The sequence below is a fragment of the Cyanistes caeruleus genome, unplaced genomic scaffold (genome assembly GCF_971803275.1).
Source record: "Cyanistes caeruleus unplaced genomic scaffold, bCyaCae1.hap1.1 HAP1_SCAFFOLD_80, whole genome shotgun sequence".
Classification (NCBI taxonomy): domain Eukaryota; kingdom Metazoa; phylum Chordata; class Aves; order Passeriformes; family Paridae; genus Cyanistes; species Cyanistes caeruleus.
The window spans coordinates 853,930-866,207 of record NW_028255890.1 but is presented as its reverse complement, the minus strand read 5'-3'; the positions used below and the strand labels follow the sequence as shown (position 1 = coordinate 866,207).

The 12,278-nt window shown below is 60.4% G+C and overlaps 1 protein-coding gene across 3 annotated transcripts; it reads left to right on the top strand.

Annotated features, from left to right (window-relative positions):
• The first annotated feature begins 4,328 nt into the window (after positions 1-4,328).
• LOC147646765 (maestro heat-like repeat-containing protein family member 7) lies at positions 4,329-10,544 on the top strand. Of its 3 annotated transcripts, XM_086872965.1 has the most exons (16): positions 4,329-5,173; positions 5,273-5,431; positions 5,703-5,767; positions 5,885-6,034; positions 6,223-6,371; positions 6,696-6,843; positions 7,093-7,280; positions 7,370-7,507; positions 7,790-7,904; positions 8,083-8,223; positions 8,415-8,591; positions 8,729-8,884; positions 9,048-9,149; positions 9,495-9,597; positions 9,878-9,934; positions 10,219-10,544. In XM_086872965.1, exons 1-16 carry the CDS (start codon positions 5,047-5,049, stop codon positions 10,416-10,418), a joined length of 2,175 nt encoding a protein of 724 aa, XP_086729091.1. In that variant the 5' UTR covers positions 4,329-5,046; the 3' UTR covers positions 10,419-10,544. The 3 variants fall into 3 exon arrangements, with proteins under 3 accessions (XP_086729091.1, XP_086729090.1, XP_086729089.1); XM_086872964.1 differs by having other exon boundaries at positions 9,495-9,934; XM_086872963.1 differs by having other exon boundaries at positions 4,981-5,431; positions 9,495-9,934.
• Positions 10,545-12,278: the final 1,734 nt, after the last annotated feature.

Genomic DNA, 12,278 nt, shown 5'->3' with positions numbered 1-12,278 from the left:
GTCACTTATGGATTGCTAAGGGTTAGCTCCAAGACTTTTATACTAGCACAACTAGCCGATGGAGCCCCGGCCCAGCGGGGCTGTGGGGCGAGATGGCTCCGCGGCTCCCTGGACAGCAGCCAACCCTCTGCCCCTTCCAGAGCTCGGCACCAGCGGCTGCTGGCCGGGCCTCAGGGTTGGCCGGGCACGGGAGGCTGGGGCTGGCTGCAGGTAGTGCCCGGCCGAGGGGCAGAGCCCGCGCCAACCATTCCCTCCTGCCGCTCTCTCCAGCTGGCGCAGGACAAGAGGCGAGCGGCGGAGGACCTGCGCCGGGCCCTGCCGTACCTGCAGAGCCCACAGGAGCCCCTGCGAGCGGCGGCCATCAGGTTCATCGGTGAGCCACGAGCCCGGGCTCCCTCCCCGCCCCGCCACAGCTCGGCCCCGGCCCCGGCTGCTGCCCCGGCAGCGGCACCCGGGCCCCACGCCCTGGAGCCCTGACTCCCCTCGGGGCTGCTGCTGCCGGCCTCTGGCAGCCGTGCCCTTGGGCTGAGTCAGGATGCGGCACGGGCCCGGGCTGAGCCCTGCCGGGGCGGGAGGGCGTGTGGCCACAAGGCTGGCAGCGCCGCTGGCAGGGAGCTGTGCCGCTGGGGCCCTGACAGGCTCTGTGTTCCCAGGGATGGCCGGGCGGTTCCTGAGGCGGCAGAAAGACCTGCAGCTAATTTACAAATGTGAGTGAGGGCAGTGGGCTGTCAGCGGGGATGTCGGGGAGAGCAGCAAGTCCTGGACTGTCTGTGGAGGGCTCTGCTCAATGTGCGGATGAGGGGCAGGCGGCGTGGGTGGATCACTCCGAGGTTTCACGTGGGGCATTCGTGGCCAGCAGCTTCGGGTTGATCCCTTGGTCCCTGCTCCCTGCTGGCCATGGCAAGAGACGGCTGGGATGGCCCTGGCAGGGGGCTCTCTGTGGGCCTCCGCAGGTCTGGGAATCTGACAGTAGCTCTGTTCATCTCTCTTCCAGCCCTTGAAAGCCTGACAGAGGACAGAAGCTGTTCCATGTCAGACCTGGCACTTGAAACATTGTAAGTTCTTCAGGCAATACAGAGTGGCCGATATTCCGTCCTCCAGAGGATGCAAGATCAATTCCTCAGGTCATGGAGGACACGGCCTCGTCTGTCTGGCCTCAGCTGGCTGAGCTGCTGGATCTCTGCAGAGAGCTGATCTGGGAGGCTCTGTCTTCTGGGGCTACCTGAGCCAGCTGGGATTTTTTTTTTTCTTAAAGACTGTTCTTTTCTTCTTTTGGTTTTCATTTAGTATGTAAATATAGGATATGTTAAAATATACAGAATCCCAAGACCTTTCCTTTGCTGCCCAGGGTGTGTGGGGCATAGTGGAAGAGAGGGAAGAGGGTGGCTTATGCTCAGCAACCTGCTAGGGCATGCAGCGGTGCAGGGAAAATGGACAGAAGCCCTTGGCCTTTGGTGGTTCTGCTGAAGGCACAAACCCTGTCTCAGCCCGGAAGCGCCGCCATCTGTGTCCTCGTGCCCGTGTGGTGCTGGCTGGGTTGCTGAGGGCTCCCACGTGCCTCTTGATCCTGCTCCTCTGGAGCTCCTGTGGGGCTGTGGCGCTGCTGCTGGTCCACGCTGGGGGAGACTCTGAGGGAACAGGGCACTGGGAGGCTGTAAATGGATGAGGGTCTGTGGAGGCCCAGGCGGGACAAAAGCGTGGGAAGGCGTGAGGGGCATGTGTGGAGGCTGGAGGCTCCAAAGGGGACAGGAGGCCCCTGAAAGGCCGGACCGGTGGGAAGACCTGAGGAATTGGGTGTCAGAGGGCATTATGCCCCTGGGCAGCCACCTTTTTCCTGACAGCCGGCCGACCTGGCACTTCCCCAGAATGTCTCCCAGGCCTGCAGCAGAAGCCCTCGAGGCTGGGACAACACCCCTCCAGGAGGGTACGGACAGCCCAAGGTATGCCCAGGCTGGGCTGGCTGGGGACATGCAGGGCAGGGGGGTGCTGCCGGCCCATGGCCACTGGGTGCCTGCGATAAGGGGCAGTGGGCAGAGGCAGGGCTGGCCGCCAGCCCAGGCCCTCGCGGCTGCCCAGGACACGGTGCTGTGACTGAGGCTCCCCTGACACAGAGCTCGGGGTCCGCAGAGCTGCTGCCACCAAGGGGAGGGTGGTGATGTCTCCTCCAGCAGGGCTGCCCAGTCGCTGCTGCTGAAGCGACTCAGGAGCCCACAGAAACAGCAGCAGAGTGTGCACAGGAACAGCAGCAGAGTGTGCACAGAAACAGCAGCAGAGTGTGCACAGGAACAGCAGCAGCCCCAACGTCGGCACCTGCACAGTGAGGCGTCCGCAGCAGCCGGGTGCCAAACCGGGGGAGGCTGTGGGCACAGTTGCCTTTGGTTTAGCAGAAGGCTTCAGCAGAATTGGCCACAATGGCTTTCTCTTCACTTGCCAGCCTCACAGCAACGCTTGGCAGCTTCAGCTGCAGCCTGTGCCCCTGACTGACTTGGATGGCCGTGCTTGAGGGCGGGCTCGCCTTCCACACTCAGGTGTCCCAAGGCAGTGGCATCAGCGCCATCGTGAGAGAGAGAGTAAGAGACTCTGATGGGACATGAGCCCTGTGCTGCAGCTGCCCTCCCTCTCTTCTGTCCAGGCACCTTAAAGACACATGAAACAAAATCCTGGACTTGCTTGGAACAGAGGAGTAAGCAGCATGCACTGAAAAAAAGCAGGGACTTACATGGCTTAGTTTTCCACTCCACTTGGTGAATCACAGAATCTCAGAACATTTTGTGTTGCAAAGTATCATAAACATCATCCACTTCCAACCACCCTGCCATGGGCACAGGTGGTGTGCAGACACAACTGTCACTAGAATTGGAAGAACACTTCTCCATGTTGACCTTTTCCTCTCCTGGATTTCAAGCAAAGATGAAAAAATCATCTGGTGAATCACAAATGAATATTGTAGCTCACAGAACTGGGAGCAGGAGTCTCCTGTGGCCCACGGTGTGTCCATTCAGCCATTGTTAGATCGTCCACTTGGAGCTCAGCCCGGTGCAGCCCAGGCACAGGCACCAGGCTGGTCCATTTCAGCACCCCAAAGTCTTTGTGGCTCCCTGTGCACCCATTGCTTCCTGAATCCATTCTTGAATTCCCAGTTACTGCTGTGCAGGACATGAGAACACAGGAATAGCTTGTTTGGCTCATTCTTGTGTTTGCTGCTCCTGCCTACAGGAATCATCAGGACTATATGCTGATGTCATGGTATAGCCCAACAGCAAAGACTTCTTCTGTAGTGTCTAAAACTCAAACCTTGTGTGACTGTTCAGACACTCTAAAATCCAGGGTGAAGATGACAGCTTTGGTATGGAAGAATCCTAGAAATTTTGACATGTGATTTTTCTAGTCAAGGATTTGAATGCCAATGTGGAAACTACAAAAATCTTCAAACTGGTTTTCATTGGCAACCCCTTTGAAATGGCATCAGCACACCTACAGGGGACAGGGTGTGACAGCGGGGACAGTACTTGGCAATTCATGGCTTCAAGTGTGGGAGATAAATATTTTGCCCGGGTTCAACCTGAAGTTCAAGTTTTCCCAGGATTTTGATTGATTGGTCATTGCAGGTCAATTTAATAAATGCAAAAGGATGGAAAAGCACAATTTCTGGAGATTGTGCACTAGGGAGAAAATAGGAAGAAAACCTTGAAAACAGTCGGCAGGCTTTGGAAAAATTCTAAAAAGATGTGGGCTTTGGCTGCCCTCTGGCACAGAAGCCCCCCAGGGGTACAGGTCTCTGGGGCAGGAGACGAGTGCCAGCACTGCCAGGGCTCGGGTGGGGTGGCAGGTCTGCCTTGGCGGGGACTCTGCCACACCTGCTGATTTCAGTGCTGGCCGGGCCCCAGGGCTCAGAGCAGCATTCGTGCCCTGGCCCACACGTTCCTTGTCTGTGTCACACCTGCAGGTTTAGAATGGCCACCAGCTGGGACGTGTCCCAAGGAGGCCGTGCCAGCTTCTGTGCAAGGCCCCGTGCCCTTCCTGCTGCGGCTGCGTCGGCAGCCCTGGGGGCTCCTTCTGCTGCCCTGAGCCTGCAGAGCAGGGCAGCGTTGGCTGATGGTTTGAGGCATTCCTAAAGATCCTGTTGGGCTGTCTTAGACCCTTTGGGCAAGAGATTCCTCCCAACCTGGGCCATTTTTGGGGGGATGGGGGCAGGGGGAACCAGGGCAGCTGGCAGGGTGCGTGAGGGCCCTTTGTGACATATGGTCACCATGGGATGGAAAGGGACAGGGTGTCAGAGGGCCCTTTGTGACATGTGGTGGCATAGGAGCTGGCGGTGACAGGACCACGCCACAGTGCTCGGTGCACGCGACGGGACAGGACGCGTCAGAGCGGTGCTGTGAGGAGCCCCCGCACAGCACACTCGTTTGTGTCGGACCCGGAGCTTTTCCGAAGCGTTATTCCAACAGGTGACCTCGAGGCCAGACCACAGGGCTTGCTGACCTGTGGCCTTGCCGAGGCTTCTCTTCTTAAGGTTCTCTCAAGGCAGACCGTGGGATTTGGTGACCCGGAGCTTTTCCGAGGTGTCGCCCATCCCTGCAGTCACTGCCCTTGAGACCAGACCTCAAACCTTGACGAGGAGCCTCCTGTCCTTGTGGCAGGAGCCCTCAAGACACAAGTGCAGGACTTGCTGTCCTGCCGTCTTGCCAGGACTTGAGTCTTGCAGGTGCCTTCCAGGCACGACTGCAGCACTTGCTGACCTGTGGCCTTGCCGAGGCTTCTCAAGGTTCTCTCAAGGCAGACCGTGGGATTTGGTGACCCGGAGCTTTTCCGAGGTGTCGCCCATCCCTGCAGTCACTGCCCTTGAGACCAGACCTCAAACCTTGACGAGGAGCCTCCTGTCCTTGTGGCAGGAGCCCTCAAGACACAAGTGCAGGACTCGCTGTCCTGCCGTCTTGCCCAGACTTGAGTCTTGCAGGTGCCTTCCAGGCACGACTGCAGCACTTGCTGACTCGGAGCTTTTCCGAGCCATCTCTCCTGCAAGTAGCTATAAATCCAGTCCCTGCCATGGAGCAGCGACCCCCAAGAGTGCCCAAGTTGGCCTGGGTTGAGGAGGAGGAGGAAGGAGAAGGCCCTGGAGCTGTCCTGGCACAGGAGACTGAAGAGGTGCAGGAGTTCCAGGCACCACGGGAGGGTGAGTTGCAGAGCTCGGCCTTAGGGCTAGCGCCTGTTGCCAGCTTGGCCCCATCCCATTGCATGCCATGCCATCCCCTGGTGCTGTTCCTATGGAAAGGATGGGAGAGTGTTGAAGATGATATGGAGCAGCGACCCCCAAGAGTGCCCAAGCTGGCCTGGGTGCAGGAGGAGGAGGAGGAGGAAGAGGAAGAAGGCCCTGGAGCTGCCCCAGCACCAGAGACCGAAGAGGTGCAGCAGTTCCGGCCGCTGGATGAGGGTGAGTGGCAGAGCTGGGCCACAGAGCTGGTGCCTGTGGCCATCTTGGCCCCATCCCATCCCATTGCATCCCATCTCATCCCATCCCACCCTGTCCTGTGGAGACACACCCATGGACAGCATAAAAGAGGGGCTGGGGCTGCCCCCCCCAGCAGTGGCCGTGCTCCATCCCCTGGGGCATCCGCGGGGCTGTCCCTGCCTGGGGATCGCAGGGCTGGGCTGCGTTCTCCGGCCTCTCCCGCAGCCCCTCAGCTCTGGCTGCTCTTTGCCAGATGCAGCCATGGCCCAGACACAAGAGCAGGACCTTGGCGGTGGCCTCTTCCGCAGAACAGCGCAGGTACCTGCAGCCATCCCCAACTGGGCTGGGCCTGCTGGCACTGCTCAGCCCAGCAGCACGCCTGGAGCACTCCATGGAACATCCCCGATGTTTCTGTCTCCCGCCCTTCTCCTACAGCTGGTTTGCAGCTTCATCAAGAGAATTCGGGAAGAAGGGACCAGCGCCATGGCCACTGGGCTCAGACCTTATTCATACATCTTCAACACCAAGGCCACTGCTGCCCTGCTGGATATGCTTGTAGAGGAGGGTTTTTACAGTCAAAAGCAAGTAAGCAGCCTGTGGCCAGGGTTTGATCCTCCAGGGATCGCTTGGCCTCCCAAGCCACGCTTGCTGATCACTCAAAGCCTTTGAGGCCATTGCAGCGTGCTGAGAAGGGAAGCACTTCTCTGGGGAAGCTGGGGACATTCCTGACTCCCTGTGGCAGCTTTCCAAGTCTCCCCTTGTGCTTTCTCCAGGTGCCTGCCATGGTGAGGTACATCCACCAGTGGCTCATGGCCAATCAGTTCTCTGAGCACAGGCTGAACAGGACCCTGCTGGATCTGAGCGAGGCACAGCCCGCTGACGTGGTCATTGCTCTCCTGCGTGTGGCCCCAACGTGTGACAGGTACGGGGCCCACATGCCCAGAGGGCTCAGGGCTCCTCAGCCCATCAGCCTGCACAGCCTGGCCCAGGTGTCTGACCAACAGAGACTTCCAGGGTCCTGTCTACCTGGGACCTTTCCCAGCCCTGCTACATCGGTCCCCGAGCCTGCTGCCATGCCATGGCCCTCAGGGCCCTGTCCCCACAGGGCTGGGCTGCCTGGCTGCTGCTGCTGGCGAGGGGCAGCAGGCAGAGGCAGAGCTGGCAGCAAGCTCAGCTCCCCCCCACTGCTGCCCAGGCCACGGGGATGTGTCTGAGACCCCCGTGAGACAGAGCTGTCGCCCCGCAGAGCTGCTATGACCATGTGGAAGACCATCTTGTGCTCGCCCAGGACAGCGGAGCGGGCATACCGGATAGTCCTCGATGTGCTGGGGAACTGGCCAGAGCACAGCACGCGCACCTCTGATGGAGACAACACGGGTGTCTTTGCCCTGGCTGTGAGTTTCTACAACTGGCCTTTGCTCAGCCCATGGCAAGCCACCTCTTCAGCAGCTCTGTTTCCTCCTTCCCCAACTGCATCTCCCTGCCTCAGGCACTGGGCTGAAACCTGGCCTAGGGGCAGCTTCAGGGGCACCAGGCGTGGAGCTCCCCAGGGGTTTCCCCTGACCGCTCCCTGCCACACTCAGGCCCTGCCACCCGCACACCTCGGCACTGAGCGCTGTCTCAGGGTTCTCTGTCCTCTGCAGGCAACTGTGCTGATGTGGAAGATCCTTCAGATGCCCTGCGTCCCACATGTAGTGACGGTGCATTTCCCCCGCCTCTTTGTGCATCTGCTCTTCCAAGTGTTCTTCAGCACTTTGGAGATGCCAGAGGATCTCAATGCCTTCTGGAAGGGATGCCAGGAGCAACACGGCCTTGCCATCAGCCCCAACAGGTGCTCTATCCCACTCCTCCTGTCCCTGCCATGTCTCCACGGCACGAGCCAGTGCTCCCAGCGTGACCTGGGCTTTGCTGTGCACACAGCTTTGCAGTGCAGGCCCTGAAGTCCCTGCTGTGCCAAATGCATCGTGAGGAAGTGGTGGTGGAAATGGAACACAAGCGTGGCTGGGACAAGCTGCTCTCTGCTGACACCCACCACTATGCCGTGGGTCTGCTGGCCAGGTGAGACCCCCTTCTCCCCACTGCCTCTGGCATTTGTGCCCCGTGCTGAGGTTGCCCAACACAGTCCCCACTGTCGTGGGCCAGAGGGCCTCGTCACCGAGGGACGGCTAAGGAGACTGGAAAAGGCTGGGAAAGGAGGGTGCCCACAAGGAGTCACCTCCCCAAGGGCCCAGGTCCCCTATCCTTGCAGGATGGTGCTCAAAGATCTGAACTCTGTCAATCAGTCCTGGGAGATGTTTGTCCTCCCAGCTCACAGTCTGGGCTACTTTTTCACCCTGGCAGGGAGATGTCGTCTGCCTCTATCCCCTTGTGTTCCCGCATCGTTCCCTACCTGCTCCAGCTGCTCAGCACACAGGAGGCACGCTGGGATCTGCCTGCCCTGGCATTCCTTGTGGAGGTGAGCCTGATGGCCAAAAGTGCCTCCCTGCAGAGCTGCCTGCCACCTCTCTGCCCTCTCATAGCTGCAGCTGCCTGGGACGGTGCCCATGCCTTGTGCTGCTGCCCGGGCCCTGTTTTCTGTCTTGTTTCTGGGCTCCTGCCGGCTGCCTCCCCTGTCACTGCCCTGTGCCTTTCAGATCCTGGACTACCTGGACTTGAGCGAACGCAGCACTAACAGAGTCCTGGAAATCTTCTCAAGGCACCTGCGGAGCGAGAGCAGGGACAAGCGTCACCTGGCGCTCAGGGCCCTTTTCAAGTTGATTGACGATCCCTCGATGGTGAGAAGTGGGCAGTGGCTGAAGCTGCGCCGGGAAACGCAGTCCCTTGGGCTCGGCTGGGCTTCGGGCCCCGAGGCAGCTGCTGCCAGCTCTCCTGCCTCCTGCTTCTTCCTGAGTGCTTTGGGACAGGCCTTTGGCCTCTTGGCCCTGTGGCAGCAGGGTGGCGTTTCACAGACTTGTCTTCCACACAGGCTGAAAAAATGCGGAGCCTGACTGAAAGTCTTGTAGATTTCCTGTGGGATGCAGATGGAGAGATAGTCAGGATGACAGTCATGGTGCTCAGCTTTATCGTCTTGGACAAGGACATGCTGATACCCAGCCCCATTGCCCTGCAGCTGGCTGAGGCGCTCCTGCCACTCTTTGACCACGTAAGGCTCTGTGCCCCCAGCCGAGGCCACTGGCTGCTGCCCAGACACTTGGCGCCCGGGGGATTCTCAGGCCTGCGCCCTGCTGAGCCCCATGCAGACAGGGCTGAGGTCTTTTTTCCTTCCTTCCTTTCATATAGGATAATAGCCAGGTGCAGCTGGTGTCCATATTATTCTTCCGATCATTGATGACTCTTCTAACAGAAAAGGAAAAAAAGGCCCTGAAGTCACACGTGCACCACAGCCTGCTGCCTCTCTTCTTCCACTGCCATGACGAGAACCAGCAGGTGGCAGAGGTGAGGATTCCTGGGCTGCTGCTGTCACCCGGGGAGGGGGCTCGGCCGCCTCCTGCCCTGGCACCTTGCCGGCTGCAGCCTCCTCCTGGCCTTGGCACACGAATGCGGGCGGGTCCTGTGTCCTGACTTGTGGGGCCATCTGCGGGTCTCTGCTGCTCTCCAGGCTTCTTGGGCAACGCTGCTTTGTGCGGCCGAGTTCCTGAAGAGGAGAGATCTTGAAAGACCTGTGAAAAAGAAGAAGCTGTGGATGATCACCGAGTGCCTGGTAAGGACGGCTTGGAAGGCCCAGCCTCAGCCTGGAGAAGCCCCCTGTCCCCAGCGCTCGGTGTGTGGGGCTGGCAGCTGCGCCCCTGCCCAGTGCCGCCCCCGGGGGCCGCACGGCTTCTTCTTCAGGCTCCTGTGGTCCCGAGCCTGGTTCCGATGGAGCCCCGATCCACTGGGGCTGCAGGGCAGGGCGGCACCGCGGCTCCCTGGGCAGCAGCCGGTCCTCTGCCCCTTGCAGAGCTCGGCGCCAGCGGCTGCTGGCCGGGCCTCAGGGTTGGCCGGGCAGGCAGCGCCTGGCCGAGGGGCAGAGCCCGCGCCAACCCTTCCCTCCTGCCGCTCTCTCCAGCTGGCACAGGACAGGAACCGAGCGGCGGAGGACCTGCGTCGGGCCCTGCCGTACCTGCAGAGCCCACAGGAGCCCCTGCGAGCGGCGGCCATCAGGTTCATCGGTGAGCCACGAGCCCGGGCTCCCTCCCCGCCCCGCCACAGCTCGGCCCCGGCCCCGACTGTTGCCCCGGCAGCGGCACCCGGGCCCGGTGCCCTGGAGCCCCGCCTGCCCTCGGGGCTGCTGCTGCCGGCCTCTGGCAGCCGTGCCCTTGGGCTGAGTCAGGATGCGGCACGGGCCCGTGTTGAGCCCTGCCGGGGCGGGAGGGCGTGTGAGCACAGGGCTGGCAGCGCCGCTGGCAGGGAGCTGTGCCGCTGGGGCCCTGACAGGCTCTGTGTTCCCAGGGATGGCCGGGCGGCTCCTGAGGCGGCAGAAAGAAGACCTGCAGCTAATTTACAAATGTGAGTGAGGGCAGCGGGCTGTCAGCGGGGCTGCTGGGTGGAGCTGCAAGTCCTGGACTGTCTGCGAAGGTCTCTGCTCAACGTGCGGATGAGGGGCGGCGTGGGTGGATCACTCCGAGGTTTCACGTGGGGCATTCGTGGCCAGCAGCTTCGGGCTGATCCCCTTGGTCCCTGCTCCCTGCTGGCCATGGCAAGAGCCGGCTGGGATGGCCCTGGCCGGGGGCTCTCCGTGGGCCTCCGCAGGTCTGGGAATCTGACCGTGGCTCTGTTCATCTCTCTTCCAGCCCTTAAGAACGTGGTTTGTGACACCAGCCCTGCCATTGGAAACCTGGCAATTCAAACATTTTACATCACCCAGGCAGTAGAGACGGCTCAATATTCCATCTTGGAGAACCTGCAAGTTGAGCTGCGCAGGGCATGGAGGACACGGCCTCGTCTGTTGGGCCTCAGCTGGCTGCGCTGCTGGAGCTCTGCTGGCAACTGACCCGGCAGGCTCTGTCTGCTGGGACCACCTGAACCAGCAGAGATTTTTTTTTGTTTCTTAAATATTGTTCTTTTCTTCTTTTCATTTTCTTTTAGGATATAAATATAGTATATATTATAATAGGCAGTCACTTCCCAAGACCTTTATCTTGCTGCCCATGGTGTACAGGGCATAGAGGAAGCGGGGAAAATGTGATTCCACTGGGGGAATCACAGCTCAGCAAGCTGCCCAGGCATGCAGTGGTGCAGGGAAAATGGCCAGAAACCCTTGGCCTTTGGTGGTTCTGCTGAAGGCACAAACCCTGTCTCAGCCAGGAAGCGCCGCCATCTGTGTCCTCGTGCCCGTGTGGTGCTGGCTGGGTTGCTGAGGGCTCCCACGTGCCTCTTGATCCTGCTCCTCTGGAGCTCCTGTGGGGCTGTGGCGCTGCTGCCGGGCTGCACTGGGGGAGACTCTGAGGGAACAGGGCACTGGGAAGCTGTAAATGGATGAGGGTCTGTGGAGGCCCAGGCAAGACAAAAGCGTGGGACGGCGTGAGGGGCATGTGTGGAGGCTGGAGGCTCCAAAGGGGACAGGAGGCCCCTGAAAGGCCGGACCGGTGGGAAGACCTGAGGAATTGGGTGTCAGAGGGCATAAGCAGCCCCCGGGCAGCCACTTTTTTCCTGACAGCCGGCCGACCTGGCACTTCCCCAGAATGTCTCCCAGGCCTGCAGCAGAAGCCCTCGAGGCTGGGACAACACCCCTCCAGGAGGGTGCGGACAGCCCAAGGTGTGCCCAGGCTGGGCTGGCTGGGGACATGCAGGGCAGGGGGGTGCTGCCAGGCCACGGCCACTGGGTGCCTGCGATAAGGGGCAGTGGGCAGAGGCAGGGCTGGCCGCCAGCCCGGGCCCTCGCGGCTGCCCAGGACACGGTGCTGTGACTGAGGCTCCCCTGACACAGAGCTCGGGGTCCGCAGAGCTGCTGCCACCAAGGGGAGGGTGGTGATGTCTCCTCCAGCAGGGCTGCCCAGTCGCTGCTGCTGAAGCGACTCAGGAGCCCACAGAAACAGCAGCAGAGTGTGCACAGGAACAGCAGCAGAGTGTGCACAGGAACAGCAGCAGCCCCAACGTCGGCACCTGCACAGTGAGGCGTCTGCAGCAGCTGAGTGCCAAACAGGGGGAGGCTGTGGGCACAGTTGCCTTTGGTTTGGCAAAAGGCTTCAGCAGAATTGACCACAATGGCTTTCTCTTCACTTGCCAGCCTCACAGCAACGCTTGGCAGCTTCAGCTGCAGCCTGTGCCCCTGACTGACTTGGATGGCCGTGCTTGAGGGCGGGCTCGCCTTCTACATGTCATTGTTGTTGTAGTGCGTCTAAAAATCTTGGTATCTCCCAAGAGTAAAACTCACCTCTGTTTTGTGTAATGTTAGTTCTTACCTGAGAACCTTCTCCCTTCCCCCTTCCCATTGGCTGTGACCTCTCTGTATCCCCCGATCACCCCCACCCCTTTGTATAAGAGATAAGACCCAGGGCATTTCTGTCTCTTTCTTGCCCCGGATGGACGACAGACAATAAACCTGCAATTTGGATTATTCCAGCAAGTTTGGGCCTCCTGTGCCTAGATACTTTGAGTCCGTGTTGTATCCACTTATCCCTCCGGCCCCTGTTCCCCAGGGAGAAGGGGCAGGGAGAGAGAGAGTTACACCCCTTGCTCCTGCAGAGGGGCAGGGAGAGGGGTGTCCCGGCCCTGCCTCCCGATGGGGGGGTGCCAGCCTACCGAGCCTGGCGTGGCAGGGTGCGGGCCTCCGCCTGGCTCCTGCAGGGGAGGAGCTGGGTCTCTCCACAGGCTTGGTGAGGGAATGGAGCCCCCAGAGCCCGGCGTGGGG